Source organism: Brienomyrus brachyistius, chromosome 8, assembly GCF_023856365.1.
Source record: "Brienomyrus brachyistius isolate T26 chromosome 8, BBRACH_0.4, whole genome shotgun sequence".
NCBI classification, from domain to species: Eukaryota; Metazoa; Chordata; class Actinopteri; order Osteoglossiformes; family Mormyridae; genus Brienomyrus; species Brienomyrus brachyistius.
The window spans coordinates 1573251-1592611 of record NC_064540.1 but is presented as its reverse complement, the minus strand read 5'-3'; the positions used below and the strand labels follow the sequence as shown (position 1 = coordinate 1592611).

The 19361-nt window shown below is 44.3% G+C and overlaps 1 protein-coding gene across 2 annotated transcripts; it reads right to left on the bottom strand.

Annotated features, from left to right (window-relative positions):
* Nucleotides 1-741: 741 nt before the first annotated feature.
* On the bottom strand, nucleotides 742-18738 carry vapb (VAMP (vesicle-associated membrane protein)-associated protein B and C). 2 transcript variants are annotated; one of them, XM_049022939.1, is made up of 6 exons: nucleotides 18459-18738; nucleotides 11583-11735; nucleotides 5916-6019; nucleotides 4160-4240; nucleotides 3155-3337; nucleotides 742-2972 (listed from the first exon to the last, which is right to left on the bottom strand). In XM_049022939.1, the coding sequence occupies exons 1-6, from the start codon at nucleotides 18514-18516 to the stop codon at nucleotides 2796-2798; spliced, it is 756 nt and encodes a 251-aa protein (XP_048878896.1). In that variant the 5' UTR covers nucleotides 18517-18738; the 3' UTR covers nucleotides 742-2795. The 2 variants fall into 2 exon arrangements, with proteins under 2 accessions (XP_048878896.1, XP_048878897.1); XM_049022940.1 differs by having other exon boundaries at nucleotides 3155-3334; nucleotides 18459-18735.
* Between the last annotated feature and the right edge of the window lie 623 nt (nucleotides 18739-19361).

Here is a 19361-nt window from a genome sequence, read left to right as displayed (position 1 = left end):
ATGTAGTGGAACAAGGAGAGAACTAAGCGACACAAGGCTCTGGCCCCCCAGGACTGGAGTTTGACACCCCTGATCTAAATATATTTGACCAAATTACTGTTTCTAATATGCTGGATTCTTCACAAAGGCCCCCGACCAGCATATCAGTTTGGAGGCTTATGAAGTAACGGATGGATTCTTAAGGTGGACCAGAAGGGATCTGCCAGATGGGAATGGCTGTGTGCCGGAAAGGGCTGCGGTTATCATCAGGGGCGACTCCCGGGTCCCGCCACCTCGTAATGACGTTTGCAGAGATCATGGGTTCCGATGTGGCTGCGCTCTGGCAGAGATGAGACGCGTGCCTTTGATGGCTGGTGCCCAGTCACCCCACACGTGATCGAGACATTCACAGCTGATCATCTTTCATATACATTAAGAAACTGGGGATTAGTTTTATTACAGGACTAAATAAGTACCAGATACTCAATGCAGAGAACAAGTAAAGGAAAACTCCCTTCTCTTCGCTGAGACTTCCAAACCTTATACCAAATGAAACAGCTTCATAATATGATGCTTCAGCGGTAGATAATATAACTCGCATGCATATCTCCAGTTTCATTCATAATTTTTGGGCATTTCATGCAGATGAGTTTAACGCATGCAGTTATTGTGAGAAACCTAGGTTATTAATACTGTCCTGGCCATTCCAGTGCGAAGTGCGATGCGTAGGTGAGAAGTTCGAAAAACAACATGACAAAGAGATGAGGTACGGGGATTTAATTTATTAAGATGCTACATAGTTCAACAAGCTTTTTGTTGGTTTATTTTTTTTCCTCACCAGTGACTACTTGACTACGAATATTAATGCTTTGATAGACATATTTATTTATGTACATACAAAACAGTTGCCATGGTTACATCATGGTTATGGTCTCAAACTCCAGTACAGGCTTGTGTAGTGTCTAAGGCCCCAGTAGCCAGGGCTTCACAGCGCCATCTTCCTGCAACATCTCACCCTCTAGTCACTTCTCATGTTAATGGATTATGTTTTAAATTCCATCGCTTTTTTGTCCTCTCCCCCTCCATCACTCATTTGTAGTTTTAAGTGTTTTTTTTTTTTATCATAATGTGTAACACTGAGGTGGAATAATTTAGGTGCCGTCCTTTCAAATACACCAGAACAAAAAAAGAAAAAACGAAAAACAAACAAACGTGAAAACGAAAATCGAATATATAAACAGAATGGTCCTTCTACTGACCCCCACTCTCTCGCCAAGTGTTTCTGCTGATTTCTTGAGCATGGAAACGCTGCGTGATCCAAGCGCTGTTTATAGCAGAGCCGTACTTTTATGTAGAACGATCAAACTTTACTAGCAGCAAAATGATTGCTGAAATGACACGCCAGCTCAGAATCAACATAAACATGACATTTTACCGTTGGATTAATATTGTCATAGCTTAAAACGTTCAGAGAGCGACACAGAAACACTGTGTGGTTTCTTCTATGCATCCATCCATACATCAGTCCATCCTGGTGAGGGTCATGAATCAGGCCAGAGTACAAAGCTGGGGTAAACCCAGGACGGGTGCCAGTCCATCACAGGATAATTTCTTTTGACTGTTCACTAACCCCTGATAAATGTTACTCCCTGGTAACAGCGCTACGTTAGGCAGGCAAACTGCTGTTTTTAATTACACCTGAAACAACACGCATGCCTCTGCTGTGTGTTTCACAGCAACTGTGGCAGAACCTTTTCCGAGGACTGCCAAGCGCCACAAAACTACACACCCGAAACCAAATAAAATCGGTGCCTCACTTAGTCATTTTTGAAAAAGTATTACGCGAGCTGTGAAATACTGATGCCCAACCGTTCGTGACAATCCTTTCATATTTTCAGCAATTAGAAAAAACATGTTTTGCCAGACAAGAGTTGCAAGGGCAGAAGGCTTAATTCTTGCAAGCACTAATTTAAGGTAAGCCTACAGTGCTGTACTAGGTCATAAGCGACGTCACACATAAAAACCAAGGTAAAAGCGTTACCATAGCGATAACCGTGCAGCCATGCGCAGTTCTAAAGGTGACAAAGGAAGCATTGCAATGGCAAAGACGATCAAGAAATTATAACAATAAAATGACATCATTTTCCGTAGCGTAACGCTACTACTCGTTTTGTGGAAGAAATACTTGCATGGGAAGAGAGAGTTTACAAAACAAGAACATCCAAACACTGTTGCTTACCGTACACGGAAAATGTATAAATCGTCCGCCTGGAAGAGTCAGTGGTGACGAGAGTACTCACTTCCGCCTATAAGCCCCGCCTCCGTCGACGTTTTTTGCGCGACTTTCTTTCAAAAATTGCTTTTCTGTATCTCAGAGGAAAATGTCACGTTACGCACTTCCCGTAAGGAGCTGATTCGGCCTCCTCACCTTAAAATATAACACACTAAAGAGACACTCACACAAAGACATCTGAACATCTGGAACAGAATTCACTCACATTGCATCTCGGGCGTTACAGAAAAAAGTCTCACATGGACTTCATATTTCATAATTTATTATTATTTTATCTTATCACAATGTTCGCTCCCCTTGAGATGTTGTCTGTGCGAGAAGGGGAAGGGGACAATGAGAATGTGATTAAGAGGCAAGACCTGTGACTTGAATCCCTTTTCCATAATGTGATCAATTTTACTCTCGTTATTTTACATAATTAGAACAATGCCAGTGATGCGGCATTCTGATGGAAATCCCACATCTGTTTCTTTTTTTTGTGTCGTTTTCATCCGTAAAGCATGCTGCCTCCTGCCAATAGCATCTACAATAGCAGTTTCCCAACGACCACACCGATGACAAAGAAGAGCACGACCAGCGCCAACACCCGGATGTTGAGACCCTCCTCCTTCAGCACGGCTCTGGGAGCAGAGGAGGAAGAGGAGGCGAGGGAGGAAGAGTGCATCATCGTGCTCTTCCTCATCCGCAAACCATCATCGTCCTGCAGAAGTCATTGGGAAGTACTGTTAGGGGGATGACCTTCCTCACAGGGGTCCTAACAGGAACTCCCGGACAACTCAATGGAAACACCTGTGACACCTGTCAACATGCTACCAGTAAGGACCTCGGACCAAAGAGAGGACCAAGGTGAGACTCGTCTTGGCTGGAATCGGCGTGTCTTACCCTGATCTGTTTGTTTTCTTCCCGTAGCCGCTGAACTTCCAACTGCAGCCGTTTGCACTCTTCCATGATTCTCTTCACCTCCCCGTCATCCAGGGACGAGCTCAACGACTTCATGGACAATGTCGAGGAGTCGGACTTCAGCAGGCTGGAGGACAGAATCTTGTTGGAGTCCATGTCGTGCTGCTTGGACACAGGAGGGGGGAGAGAAGCATTGGCTCTGCCTCTGAACCTTTGACTGTGGCTCCCTCTACCCAACCTACCGCTGCTCGCACAGAGGAAGAGCGCTTCGCTTCAATTAGACCAGAACCTTGGGTTCTGTCCCATTATGACACTCCATAACTACCCAACCATTTATATTATTTACAGACGTTTTTATCCAAACCAATGTACAGCTGAGAAGGCAGGATCTCACGCAGAATTGGGAGTTAAGGGCCTCGCTCAGGCACCCAGCAGTGACATCACCCTGCTGTCCGTGAGATATGGACTGGCGCTCTGACCACAGGGGGAGTGTCCTAACCCGCTGGAGCTGCAGACCACCGCCCATTCCACAACGAATGACTGCCCACAGCCGGTTTTATCTCATTTTGTTTATGACAGTCATTTAATCACCAATTAGAGATGTTACACAAGCCGAGCATGATTTCAAAGTATTAATAATATCAAAACAAAGTCTAAACAAGGTTCTGGACAACGCCGGCCTGGCTTGGCCCTGGCATTTGGATGACTCACACACTGTCCCGCTGACAGGCCAACGAGGATTCTTCCAGAACCATCCACAATCTTACAGCGAAAATGAGCGACAGGCTAAATGAGACCCTGAAATTTGCCGGTGAGTGGGATGGTTATACACTGTCAAAACAACAATTAACTTAACCCACTGCCCACTGGTTACTGCACTGGGTGGCACGCAGGTTAACCCAAGCACAGTTTATCCCACCCGTGGCAGGATTCGAAAGTCTCCTCTCTCTCACCGCCAGGGAGCTGGAGAAGGGGGGGCAGGCTCACCATTTTCTCGTTCTCTGCAGGCAGCTCAAAAACACACCTCAGCTTGGAGTCCATCAACTCCTCAGGCTTTGCTTCTTTCCACTGCAAGGAAAGGTCAGAAGTGTGATGAGGAAAGAAAACTCCACAGCCTTTCCTGCATTTCATCTTGGTCCTCATGTATCCCAGGTGCCTTCAGCACATCCAGAAGATCAGTCAACTGTACAATTCAATTCCTACTAACCGTGCAGTGCTGTGCAGTGAAAATCTGATTCTATGGTGACAATAAAAAGTGGAATCCAAAAAAAAAAAAAAACAGTTCTGTATCCATCCAAACCTCTATTCATAACAAGCGCCACATCAGCATGGGAGTGGTTAATTACAGTGGCATACGTTGACCAATGAACTGTGACAGACATTAAATCCACGGCCTCATCGAATCCAAGCCGTCTGCTTTCGTGAAACTTCGCCGTGTTCAGCTTCACAGTACTTTTGGTAAGTCACCCCCTGCTGATACCCAAAGAACGTAGCAGAAGTGCCATTTAAAATAAATACTGTGTCAGACTTAACAAAACATTGTTTAGTACAATAAATGTCAAACATTACCCACAGTTCTAGTTATATTTTTATGGATATTTTCGATCGTATTCAAACTGCACTTACGATCCAAGAGTTATTCTGGAGGGGTGGCGGAAAAGGCTGGAATTGAAACTGTAATTTCTCATCATTACTAGCTAGCAATAGATGTTTTTTTATGGCACATATTTAAGAGCCGACTCAACTGCAAGACACAGTAGAAACATTAGACAGTTGACTGATCCAAGACAGCATTTGCTAGCTGTTGTGTTCGACGGCAAAGCCTTGGTTCCGATGTCCGTGGCAGAGGCGGACATTTCAGGTCCAGAAAGTAAAAATCCAAACCGTGATTTTGTTTCAACCAACCAGTTGAGCATAAAGAGTCACAGTCACAACTGTCCTCAACTGGCTGGTTGAAACAAAATCCTGGTCTGGATTTTTACTTTCTGGACCTGAAATGTCCACCTCCGGTCTGTGGACAATCCATGTGACCAAGGGGAGAGTTTTAAACCTTCAAAGCACTTTGTTAAGATATATAAAGAAAAGATGTTTGCCTAGTGATTTGTGATGCAGGGGTAATCTGCACATTTGTAATATCTGACTCCCATTCTCAAAAGAGGTCTGGATAGTTACAGTACCAGGCAAAAGTCTGGACTCCTGCTTTTAATGCATTTATCTCCATTTTAGCCGTTATTCACCTCGAGGCAATGAAGTAATACCTATCAAAAACTACAGCAACCAAGAGAATTGTTCAACGACTCAAAATGTTCTCAAATTGAGAGTCTTCAAAGCAGCCCCCTTTTGCTTCGATGGCAGCACTGTAGACTCCGGGCGTCCTTTCAACCAACTTCCAGATGTAGCCACCTTCGATGTTCCTCCAACAGTTCTGAAAGTGTTTCCACAAGTCCTGGGTACAAGTTGGCCAACTTGCTCTTTGCTCCTCGATCCAGCTCATCCCAATCCAGCTCTATAGGGTTTAAGTTTGGGGTGGGGGGCAGGTCTCTGTTGCAGCACTGCATCTGTTTCCTTGTTCACTAAATAATTCAGTACTTGCATAACACGTAGATGGGCTTAGGGTCATTATCTTGTTGAAAAACAAATGATTTTCAGTAGGTGTGTCCAGACATTAGACTGGTACTGCATACGAGAGATCAAATCAGGTTGGGGATCAGAAAGGAAAGTTAAACTCGCAAAGTAAACTCACCAGTCCTTCCATGTCGGTCATGTCTGGTGGCGCCAGCAGCGACTGCACCATGAACTTATGTTTGCTTTTCTCATTGGGGTCGTAGTCAAAGGGCTGGAGCATGACTGAAAAGGAAGACAAGACGGCCACGAGGAACATCAAACATCTCCTTTGGCGGGTCTCGTCAAACATCTCCGTTTCATTCCACGACTACTTCTCTTCGTTTGTTTGCACTCTCGCAGTGAGCGGCACGGCTGGTTGTCCCGCCTCACGGTCAAACGTGAAATATGGCCACTGCATCGCAAAACGATGTCGATAAAATAAAATAAATAAAATGTGTTCTGTAAAGAGGTCGTCGATTCGCAAACAGAGAACATATTTGTTAGACAGTTGAACGATACATTTTCATTGAAATTCATAAGGCAAGTTGCATTCTGAGAACTGGTGATCTTTGCAGTGAAGATAAATAAAGCTGGTTAATTTATATGGATATATATTGTCTTAAGGGTACATATATTTAAAAGCAAATATAACACTGAGTAAAAGAACAGTATTCAATCAAATTTCATTTCTGGTGTGGTAGGTGTTCACGTTTCATATATATTTTTTAAACTAGCATAAGAATGCTATAGTAATATTACTATACACAATTATTTAAGTCTATAAATATGCACATGCCGTCCTGCCAAATGTTATCGCTTCGTAAAGTGGCTGAACCACAAGCCACGTCTGGTCTATTTCCAGTTGGCACATCTTTGCATCATGGGAATTAATTCGGCATGTGTCATGGATCGAATGTGCCGGACGGAAAGCTGGGCTTCGTGACGCATCTGCAGTAACAAAGAAAACGACAACATATTGTTTTGTTTTACCCCTTGTAGTTATACCATGTCAGAGTGTTATGAATAAATATATGTACCTTTATAAAATGTAATAGTAAAAACAGTCCCACTGCAATTACTGCACAAATGTACATTGTTATTCCAGTCCACAGAACTATTTCTCAAATTCTGCCACGAAAAGCGAGTTCTATTCATCCCTCAAACATCCTTTTGAAAATATTTCTTTTGTATTTTTATTTCATGTCACATCTACTTATAATGGTGCAGTCCACTCTGGGAATCATGCGCATTGTGCGCCCGTAACCCTAACCCGACCACATGCCGCCATCACGTCCATGTCAACAATTTCTCGGTACGAGCACTTGCTCTACAGCCATGCGGCCCTTAAATTGAAATTGCAGAGGCAGAAAGCACTCAAGCGGTACAGAGATGTACCAGATTTATTTGTGCAAAACTACACAGTTTAACTGCTGAAGGCAAGCAGTCTGCCTTGTATCCAGTAATTGTTCGACGGGTTTGGGCTCAAACCCGTTTCCATGAAGCTCGATCGTTTCGTTAACCATAAAGTTTCCATAAGTTTGAGTTAAAAAAACAAACAACTAAAAACCAAGAGTAACGTAGATACTGTTTGTATGTCAAATCCCCCAAATTACTCTCAAATTAACTTCCAACTGGAAATAACCCGATGAGCAAAGAGCAGGCTGCTTTTATATCTGACATACCGTTTATTAGTGACTTTCTAAAAGATGGATTTCTGCAACGTGTTCAATGATCCTAACTGAACAACAAAGACAAATAAATATAACACGCAAAAAATATATGACATGCAACATCTTTAATGATCTGTGAGGAAAATGTAATTTCCGTTTCCTCAAACAGAGCAGCAGATGTCATATTCCGCACTTAAAACAATATATTTACTGAATGCTAGCCCTCTGCTATTGTTCAAAAATGACATTTCCATGCTTACAGTAGTTTGGTATTCCTGTTCTTTGTTTGACATCATCTGAGCGCAGCAGAAGTTTTAAAATGACCAAACCATAATACCAAAGTTAGCTGTTATTATTGATTAGGGATGTGAGATTTATACATTTGATTTTTTTAAAACCAACTACAAAATATTGACAATATCACAGAATTTTTAACTTTATGCGAAAGGAAACCAAGTGAAACTGAACAACTGAATGTTTTTTTTACACATAGGCCAACTGTAGAAGACATCCATATCAAATTGTAGTTGTTTTATTTTGGCAAGATAATTGCCGTTTCAAAAATGTCTGTAAACCACAACAGGACACAACATCTAGAGTTTCTTAAAAATCCTCCGAGAGCATTGTGCATGAAAAGCGTAAAACTCCCGCAGATTTCCAATTCAAATACAAAACCAAGCATCTCGATCATATCAAAGGGAACGACTCTGAAAAACAGAGTCTGTCCAGGGTTCACGTGTCACAGCTTCATGCTAATTCACTTCAGGCTTTTCGAAGATAAATAAAATTGGAACCATGTTTAGGTAGAAAAAAAAAGCTCTTTTAAAACATGCTTGGTGAATTAAGATTGCATTGCTGGAGCGCTGTTTTGAAAAATTTAGAAGAACGGGGGACAAAAATTAGTCTGCATTCTGTTTAATACTTCATTAGTTTATTTTTAACTTTGTCTATAATAAACTATTCCCGAGCAGCTCTGCCACTGGCGAGTCACGCGCAGCTCCTCCACACTGCAGTAACAAAAACAAGAAAACAAATCGTCGCCCTCCCACCGTTTAACGGAGCTCATAAAATCTGCCGAGATGGACGCCAGACAGAGCGGCACAACAGCAAATGTATCTGATATAAAATCGATTGATGTACTTTGTACCTGACCGGACCCCAATCCTCTGAACATCGTACTACTTCGTACCATCACTAGCTTGGAGCCACAAAAGGCAGCTGTTTGCGGTTGTATCCCTACCGGTGCTACCTGACGTCACAAGGCGAAGGTGTTTTTATTTAGTTATAAATGATTTACACGTTACCGTTCACGCTTATGACTCTCTTATTTCTGCCATTCAGCTCAGGCGGTGGGACGAAAATGGATAACAGTGCCTACCCCCCCTAAATGTATTTAATTCAAAGGCACATTTAACTCGAATGCAGAATGGGTGCTTTGATGAGACCTGTGGCTAACATTTGCTAAGAAAAAGTGACCTCAAAATTTCAAGGAAGTGAATTCATTCTCAGATGTGGCTGTAATACCCTCTCTTTCCTATGGGGCACATGCCAATACTTAGCTTAATAAAACCTCACGACTTTTGCACGCTATTAACAGCAATCAGGCAAGTTCAATATAGCAAACCGAAAACAGACGTCTGGGACATTGTCCTCTCCAGTCAGCCTCAATTGCAGTCACCTTCTGATTGGGTTAAATAAGACAACATCTATAAAAGCAGAAACCAAGGCCCCTATTTCATAACAGATTTATGTTATGACATCATTGAAATTCCTGAGCATTTAAATTTCACAAAAAGAAGAAAACTTAAAATTAACCGTTGCCTGAGATGCTGTAGACCGTCTTATTCTAATGAGGCTAACTGAACATTCAAAAGATTTGTTCAGTTATAACATGTGTAAAGTTTTACATACTGTATGTTGCTTGAACTGAGAATCATCTGATAAACATCAATGTGTATATGTATATTAAACACAACATGTTTCTTATGCATATCTATATATCACACTGCATGTAGATTCTTACGTCTGTACAGCATTACACCAGCGGGTGGCGAAAGAGAGGGTATCTCGCTCGTGAGTGGCGAGATCTAGTTTACTCATGAACGAAATGAATAAAATAAGTACAGTGACCGACATTATTTCTTACAAAAAGGAATGAATCGTTCATGAAGGACCAACATCTATTAATTTCAGGTTCCGTCCTTGGTCTCTTCTGGCAGATATAACTGGTTTGGCAAGATGGGACAGGCACAGGAAATATGACTCCAGTGTTTCTGCGATCATGCTGAACTAAAGGATGCACACTATGAAAGTGTAAAACGCCCAAGGATTCTTCAACAGATACAAAAAAAGTTCCTCTAGGATATAACAACTATAATACTACATAACATTCCAATGAAGAAATACGCAAACAAGACGGTAGCATTTTATACATTGTGTTAGTAAAAATAAAAATGCAAATCTAAAAAGGTTCTACAGAACAAAAGCGGATCAAAGGCACATAGCAGAGGCAAAGCTTAAAAACGTGCGGCTTGACTGACGCTCACGGGTCATTACAAAACAAACAAATGATTTATTACTTCCCTAATATTTTCGGCTGTCATGTTTTGTTGTACTAATTTAGCTAGTTAGCGGTGCTGACAATCTGTGCATCTTGCTTAAAGCAGCCATCGCAATATTTAGTACAGGTTCAGGATGCCCCAGTTGACAAGTTACATGCAGAAAATGAATTTCAGGTTTTTTTATATTCTCAGAATTGCTTGAGAATATAATTGCTTGAAGCCTATCCAAAGATACACAGAGCACTCGGTAGGAAGGGAGGGAGGAACGGACGGATGCACACAGACGTTCGGTATCAACATCTTGGAATTTTTTAGAATTTAGTGGCCAGTGGCCATTGTTGACACACCACAGCACACAATGCACAACAACGAAATGCGTCCTCTGCATTTAACCCATATGTGACGTCGTGACATTGCTGGGGGCAGCTAATTCAGCGCCCGGGGAGCAGTCCTTGGGGGTGGTACCTTGCTCAGGGTACCTCAGTGGTGCCTTGCTGGTCAGGGATTCGAACCAGCAATCTTTCAATTACAAGTGTGCTTCCCTAACCATTAAGCCATCACTGCCCATTAAACCACATCGCTATGGGGATTCTCCATTCATTTCTATAAGCATAACCCTAATCCCAACTAAGACAACCTTACCCCCCTACCCAGCCCGAGCGTTAATCTTAAGTAACTAAACAAAATACAAGACTTTTGCCATTTTTAGTTTTTTGATTGTGAGTTTCCCATTTTGGTGAAGCAGGGTCCCCACAAGGTCAAAATAACAGGTTTTCATCGCGATCTGGGGACATTTTTTCCTTGCAATGCAATATTTACATGCCACGCACACGCACGCACACACACACACACACACACACACACACACACACACGCACGCACGCACACGCACACGCACGCATGCACACACACACAAGTGTAATTTCGGAGGTACTACCACACACGTCTCAGGAGGTTATGGGAGCAGAATCACACCCCACCGGGGCAGGAATCAAACTCACGACCCTGACAAGGCGTGAGGCCAAAACGCTGCCCACTGATCCACAGTTACCACACCCCCATGGACAACCCCGACTGGAATACCTAATTAGGCCCAGCCTGCTGAAGAACATCATTAATTCAATTTATTTATTGATTTTTAGCCCAACAGACTGTCAGATTTCTAAAGACGCGGAACCCTGTCCCGAGGGGAGCACTCTTCCACTCTCATTCTGAATTATTTAGAAATCTCACTACGGTACGTTTTGTCTTTTTCCATTTTCCCCATCTTTGTGTTACTGGTCAATATACATACAGTTATATGTCCTTTTAAACTGTTTTTCGTATAAAAACATCATTCATATATAGCTGAGCTGCAATGATTTCACTGCTTTGGTCAAGACGTGGATAAAGGGGTGTCCAATAAACGCTAAAATTCAATGCTGTGCTAACGTACATGAACATGCATTACAGTAAAACTCCACATTGGGAAGCACAGCGATAGCGGATTAGCTTCTTAGCAATAAAGAATTCTGGACAGATTTTAGCTAAGAAAGCACAAAAACAGAGGGACAAATACAGAAACAGCACACCTACCAGACACATTAATTGAGGTTCCTGCATCGATCACGCCGCTGTTCGGCCGGACGCAGTACCGACGGGGGGCTGTCGTCTTCACCTTAAAACATATGTTCCTGTCTGTCGGATTGGCCAACTTCAAGGTGGATGTAACGACATCTGTAAACGGACCTGCAGAGACAGGAATCAAAAATGGTGGCACTGGATTAATGCACTAGGTTCAATGAACACAAACCGAAAACCACAGGGACACCCTGCCAGGAGGAAGACGGCAGAGAGGTCCAGAAGGAGATGCTTCCCCCAGCCCCCTTCTAAGATCTGCCAATAGCAATTAGAGAAACGTATCCCACAGAATTAGAAATGCAGGAAGACAAACATGATTATCTCTGGATAATGTTTGTCAAGCGGTGATGCTCTTTGAGGCCGCTGCAGGATCCTGAACATCCTGGAGATGAATAAGGAAACACCCTTAATGTTTGCACTGGCCTAGCTCACGCTCTACATCCATAACCCGCAATAAAGAAAGCGAAGGGTTAAATGAAAATGGAAGCTCTGCTGCAGCTTGTTGTATACATATCCCACAAGGAGCACGTATGCGCATAGTCCCCTTAGCTGTGTTTACTATTCTGTGTTCAGCAACCCCGTCAGTGCCGAGATATTTTGAGAAAGGTTGAGTCACGTGACAACGCACTAGTTCAGGCAATAAGGATCCATAGTGGGGGGGGGGGGAGGGCGGGGGGAGTTAAGCGAAAGCAATTGAGACCTGTCATATATCACACATACCTCACATCATCTGCTTTCAATCCCGGTCTCTGATGCTAGTGTGTAATTTTCATACTTTCCCTGCTATTTTCCCTGCTGCTCTGGATGTGTCTGACACCCTCAAGACCTCCACGTTTAGCTGGGAGGAGGTGCGAGCCCGTGGGAGGCGCAGCAAGGGCTCGGAGCTGACTTTGGGAGCAGCTCTGAGGATGCGGGGAGATTACTGAGGCGGAGGAGGGCACAGAAACAGTGCTGCCACATTTACGCTTTTATCCAAAACGAGGTACAACTGAGAGAATTGAGTCGGCGGGGTCATCCAGACCCTGATTAAGGGTCTTGTTCAAGGGCCTATCAGGGAAAGCACTGCGCTGGCCACAGGGATTTCAACCAGAGACCCTCATTCACCCTGGGATCAATGAAGCTCATCCTATCTTATCACAAATACAGCATGCTAACCCGTTGAGCTACATAGATCGCTTGCTTAGCTCTATTTTTGGCTAGGCCATGTCCTCCAGCTATGGGGCCAAAACTCGATATCATTCTGGATTCGTCTGATTAAACTCTGCTGCCCCGCACCACTGCCCGGCCCTCGCTGTAGACCGTAGCTCCTAAGCAGCACAGACGGCCGGCTGACGTCGCTTCAGGAAAGCTGAGGATTGATCTGTCAGACTGAGGAGCAGACACATCCCAAGCAAGACACCAGCCTGTCCTGCCCCTTCTAAGGCCTGTAATACCACAGCAGATAAATGGCTGGCCCCAGCTGCACGGCGGACACTGGCCGTCGTCTCAGATACCTCAAACGAGAAAGAGCAGGTCTCCTTAGTCACTTAAACAACGCAAGCGAAACAAATGAAGCCGCTTTAAATCAAAGGCCTTCCTCTGCCCTAATAAATGGAGCGACTGATATAATTAGGGCACGACTAATGGGCAGGCGTGTTTCCTGCGGGCTACATTTTCCTTGTTCTCCCCTGTCCATCAGCTCCATTAGGTCCCTGATAGGAACGTCGGGAATCAATACCGCAGGCCTGGCATAATGCAACGCGGAGGCACATTTATTCCATTCCTTCCCGAAAGGGGTCAGCTGCTCGGGATCATAACGCAAAACCCTGAACTAGATCTGTGTTCTCTGCATGAAAATAACACTTGACACACACAAAAAAAAAGATTCAGAAAGAAGGAAAGAACATAACCACAACTCCGCCACGTTACTGCAGTGACGCGACCATTTTGAAATCTCTACAACTCCTGCGGAGACTCATCCAACTCAAAGGGATAGACTAAAGCCCCCCCCCCCCCCCCCCCCCAACTTCATCTTTAGGGCAGCGTTTCCCAGTTCAGTCCTCGGGGATCCACAGTCGTGCTTTTGCTCCCTCTGAGCTCCCTGCCAGACAGTCCACATTTCTGCTCCCTCCCAGCTCCCGGTAGCAAAAACATAGACTGTCTATATGTCCCCCGAGGACCGGATTGGGAAGCACCGTTTTAGGGTGTTTGAAAGAACACGGTGGACGTCACGGTGAAGCCGAGGCCACAGCACGTACGGGTCACAGATGGTCCCAGAGGGTCATGAAACAGGTGTTTTGTTATTGGGTGACCAGCTAAAAATAGCAATGAGGTAACCTATTTATAAAAGCCAAGGTCAAATGAAAACTAAATAACACCCACTCACACACACATATATACATTATTCAGGATTAAATCAATAAATCTGAGGAAGAGAATACAAACAAAAAAATAGCAAAATACTGTTTGCTATCAAGTTTTATGTTTATTAAGATGCATTATAGCAATGATATTGTAATGTGCAATACTGAAATTGCACATGCTGGCTTTCCAGAGAAAATGACAGAAATGGCAACATGCAGACTTCTTCTTCAATGGGTCCTGTCTAGTGCCCACAGTCCCACAGAGTAGCTACCATCTTGCTGCTGGAGGGTAGGACCCGGATTCCCTGAACCTCAGGTGTGATCCAACCGGCGAATGCCCAGCGCTCGATTCCGGCCTGCCGGAGTTCGCTTTAGGCTATTTGGCCGGCACATACCGGATCGTAGAAAAAAAAAACGGCCGCAGTGAAGCACGTGCACTTGATACAAGATCAACACCCTTAATAGAACTGCAGCGTAAAAGGCCACAGCTGACTGGCGGTTGCCTGCAGTCTGTATGTGACTGTTTCATGTCACCAGCTAATTGCTAATGGCGCTGTTGAAGATCTACTGTACAGCTATGATATATTATCTGGAAATAAACTCCCAATGAGGTTAAATTAAGCAACAGGATTAAAAATCACACAGTAAAAGTGCAACATCTCAGAAAACTCGAAGACAGAGATACTGCCAAAAAAATACACTCTTCGACACTCAGTGCTACACATCCTACCATGTCACGTAATGTAGCTTTCAGAGCAGAAGCGTGAGGTTTCCTTAGAAGACCTGAGCTACATGACCTGCAAGCAGGATCCTGTAGAAGGAGACCAGATGAACCTCACTGATCCCACATGAGAATCTATGGAGAATAAAACCCATTCAATGATCCAAGAATATAGGAACAGAGAAGCCAACGTCCATCCTGAAATAGAGGGGGGGGGGGGGGGGGGGGGTGGAGGTGTACGGCCAATGAAATATTCATTGAAGGTTGAAGGGTTTCAGTCTGATCCATCCCCCATAGCATCTTATCCAATACAGAGCTGTGGTAACACTGGTTCCGATCCCAGAAAGCACAAGGTGCTAGGAGGGGAAACCCGGGAGAGAATACCAGCCAATCAAGCTCTCACAGTCACGGTCGCACACTAAGGGCAATCTGAAGATGCATAATCACGTGCTTCTGGACTGAGGGAGGATGCTGTGATGCAGTTTCACACTGCAAACGTTGAAAGCAACAGCCGCCTCTTCCTGCCAAGATTGTAGGATCGAGAGCGTGAGACGAAATTCAGACTGTTACACTATACTGTGGGAGGTCCTGCACGATAGGCACACAAAGGAGACCATCACGCTGCATCGTACTCCTACCAACGAACTGGGCGGAGACTGAGCGTGCTCAGTATTCTGACAGTTGGATGTGAAGGCGGACATTTTAATCGACTCTCCAAACCAAAAAGCTTTAAGTTTTAAATGAAATGGGAATCCTGACCAATTCAAATGACATTTTGTATGTTGCTAGAGGCAAATTTTAGAGTACAGAAAAACACTGCACATATAACACCTGTCTTTTACACTAAGGACGCAGAGCATAAAATGATTTTTGAAAACATTCTTGTACAGTTTAAATTCTCTAGGTACCGAAATCCAGCTTAATGCACTGACATACCTGGGCTTTGTGTTTAACAAGCAAAGCATCTTTCTCAAAAGGAAGGATTTTACTCATAAACACACTGAATGTGGCTGGTTGTTTATTGTTGAGGCTATAGCTGCAAACCACACCAGTGCTGGAGCTACTGGTGTAGGTCAGTGTCTCGCCCAGTCCTCAGGGACCCCCAGAAAGTACACATTTTTGCTCCCAACCAGCTCCAAATACACAAGAATAAACCAAACAATCAAGAACACCAAATACTTGTTACAGGTGTGTTGGGAGCTGGAAAGGAGCAAAAATGTGGTCTGTCTGGGGGATCTTGAGGACTGGTTTGAGAAACTTTGGTGTAGGTACAAATTTTACACTTGATTAAACATTCATTTATTTATGTCATAAACTAGACAGCAAGACACAACAAAGGATGACTGTATTTTGGTATGAAACATACATTTTCGCTCCCCTCTCTTGGTAAGGAGCAAAAATGTGAACTGTCTGGGGTCCCCGAGGACCAGGTTGGGAAACACTGCTCCAGAAGGAAAATGACAGTAAACTATCTGATAAGATAACAGAACAAGAAGTATTCACACTTCCACTACTCCATTTTTTCTCACTATCAATTCCTTGCACGTCGGGTAATTGTTCAGAAGTTCCCCCGGCTTCAATTATCTGATGCAAAATTAAATAGGACATCATGCTCTACCAAAAAGTGACAATCACTAGTCTGAAAGACTAGGATCTCTCTCAGATTAAGTTCTCTGTCATAGCATGGGGTCTTATCATCACAAACGGCTGTTCAGAAGACACAAATCAGATAGCCGCCATCAGATACATACTGAAATCAGTGAGGATAGGGCTACACCATTGGTTGCTTCAGGGTTAGGGTAGTGCTGCTTATTAACAGAAAACCTTGGCTTCCGGGGTTGGGAGGGGGGGGGTTTGGTCATAACTAGAACTCTGTTTTCATCAACTACCTATCCCGATGTTTCCCAACCTGGACCTTCTCAGCGCCGTGCCAGACAGTCCACATTTATGCTCCCTGCAAAAACGTCTGGCAGGAAGCTGAAAGGGAGCAAAAACATGGACTGGCAGGAAGCTGAAAGGAAGCAAAAACATGGACTGGCAGGAAGCTGAAATGGAGCAAAAACATGGACTGGCAGGAAGCTGAAAGGGAGCACAAACATGGACTAGCAGGAAGCTGAAAGGAAGCAAAAACATGGACTGGCAGGAAGCTGAAAGGGAGCAAAAACATGGACTGGCAGGAAGCTGAAATGGAGCAAAAACATGGACTGGCAGGAAGCTGAAAGGTAGAAAAAACATGGACTGCCTGGAGGTCCCCAAGGAAACACTGACCTATCCCATAAGCCTCCACATTGGCGACATAATGACACATGAGGCCATGTGGAGCTTATCCCAGGAAGTGGAGGTAGAAGGGCAGGGAGGAGCAGTTCATCACGAGACACCTGATGGGGGAAATTCACCTACTGCTAAAATAACGGTTACTTTCAGAAAGACATTTACAATCACCGTCATCCATTAAGGATATTTTCGGCTCATATGTGCCCAGGTAAAAATCAGCAGCAGGAGTTAATTGAAAAAATGTTACATTTTTCTAGGCCTTGATCTACCTACAGAAATGTCTGAGGACTCGGAATATCCTGTTTAGGTAGGTTGCTTTTACTCTGCACAAATAACAACAATGCGGAAACGCTGCACACAAAGTATCCTGAGAAGATTTGTGGTTTTAAACAATATTTTACTATTTAAGTTTCAGCAAGATGAAAAATCATTATCCTCTCTTCAATTCGTTTGCATTATTAGCAACAGTCAGGGGCGGCATAAGGGGGGGGGGGGTCATTAGCATGATATTCAAACATGACTGGGTTGGGGGCTCAAAATCTCACGGAGCCCCCTTGGGGGCTCATCTATTCTCTTTAACGTTACTTTTTAAGAGCCAGAGTTTCATGTCTGCAATAACAACATATACGTCTGGTCTCTGTTTTGCATGTTTGGATAACCAGGGTTTATTATACATGCATTAGATGTCTTATACCATGAAAAGTAACATTAATACTCATTCCCATAATATGATATAGTGTTCTTGGGCCATTTAAAATAATTAGGTGGCAAAGAGCTCATGCTGTTCTTATTGCTTTATAAGTTACATATGGAGTTATCCAACACCTGTTCCTTCCTTGCAGTGATGACTAAATCAATTAATTAATAAACTGAGAGCAAAACATACGCCACGTACGTATCGGCCAACTAAATTATTTGTCATGCTGGTGATTATCTTAGGTCAGAACCAGCTATTCCGAACTAGGGTGCCGGCCTGTCCCTGAAACAACGCCTCTCACTACCGGTTTGGCTATTATAGGAAAAATTAGGTTTTTAAAAACCTAACGATTACGGGTCAGAAGGCGGCGATCAGTCCTGCTGGTCACGGACAGCGACATATCCACGACCACCTACAAGGTATGGAGAAATAACACGGTGGGGGGGACAACAAGGCACGTATGAACCGTATCCGGCTTTCGGTCTAATTAAGGCACAGTAATGAGGCTCCGCGCGGTCAACCAGTAATATCTGTGTCTGCAGGACAAGGTGCACGCTGGCACGCGGGGGTACCCCCTCCCTCCCCATCACCCTTCCCATCACCCTTCCCTTGTCATCATCCCTTCCCATTTACACTTCCAGTCGCATTGTCGGAAAAATGGCTGCCGCCTTCCCCCCCCCCCCGCCTCCTGCCATAGCGTCCCTCCTCGGCACACACACGCGTTACTCGGGGGCCGGCGGAGCAGAATCTCACACCGGATTTCGACTGATCGCAGGACAGGGGCCCTCCGCTCTTACCTCGGAATTTCAGTTCGTGTTGAGGCTCTAGCAGCAGGACCTGCTCTTGCCTGGCCATGTCCCAGCGTTTCGGCGCAGTTTAATATTATCACTCTTATAATCACAGTTACTACGAGAAGCCGGTGCTTTAACGGTGCTGCCGCTTTTGGGCGTCGCTGCCTACTGTTGTTGTCGTTATTACGGTAATTAGCTGCGATTATCTTTTCTCCCACTTTGCCCAGGAAATAGGATGAGTGCGACTGGAGCGGCTAGCAGCTGTGATGATGCAGCAGGAAGGAGGTGAGGGAGAGAGAGAGACGGAGAGAGGGAGGCTTCCAGCGTGACGTCACAGCCTCCGCATCAGCCGCTCCTGGTAGAGGCGAGGGGCGATGCAAGGTGAGGACTGATCCCCATCTGCACTTATCACGCATCCCTGTTAGTTTGCATCCATCTTTATTAATATGGTACATCGTGAGAAGGAGAGGGCGCAGGTACTTAGCAAAATTAAAGGTGCTCGCCATCGATTTGTTCTCTGTAATTTGGAAAATAATTCTGTATTTTTGCTGAAGTTTGTACAAAGTGCAACACAGATGCACTTCCACGTTATTGTGGTAATATTATCATTATTAATGTAAAGCTTCTCAGTTTAAGCACCTCGTCTTTCATCTAGCAGCGCAGCCCCATCTGGGAAGCGGCAACCGTTTTGGTTAAGTTCACATCTGCCATCTGTTGGCCTGTAGGTAAAAGGCCGGGGTGGGGGGTGGGCTGGTCACACACCTGAGGAACTGAGAGCACCTGACAAAAACTAGGCTGAAAATACCGTCCTGTATCGTAGACTTGTCCGAAAGCTACAGGGCTGTGGGTGCTGGAGAGACCGAAGCTGAATGTGCGTGTCCTGTGCTGCAGGACGGACGTGAGCACGCT

Coding starts and splice junctions, on each gene's coding strand:
- vapb (XM_049022939.1), bottom strand. CDS start 18,516: ATGGCCAGGCAAGAGCAGGTCCTGCTGCTAGAGCCTCAACACGAACTG. Junction 6,020..11,582: donor AACCTCAATTAATGTGTCTG/GTAGGTGTGCTG, acceptor CTTCCTTTTCAG/TCATGCTCCAGCCCTTTGAC. Junction 3,338..4,159: donor CTGCAGAGAACGAGAAAATG/GTGAGCCTGCCC, acceptor CCTGTGTCCAAG/CAGCACGACATGGACTCCAA.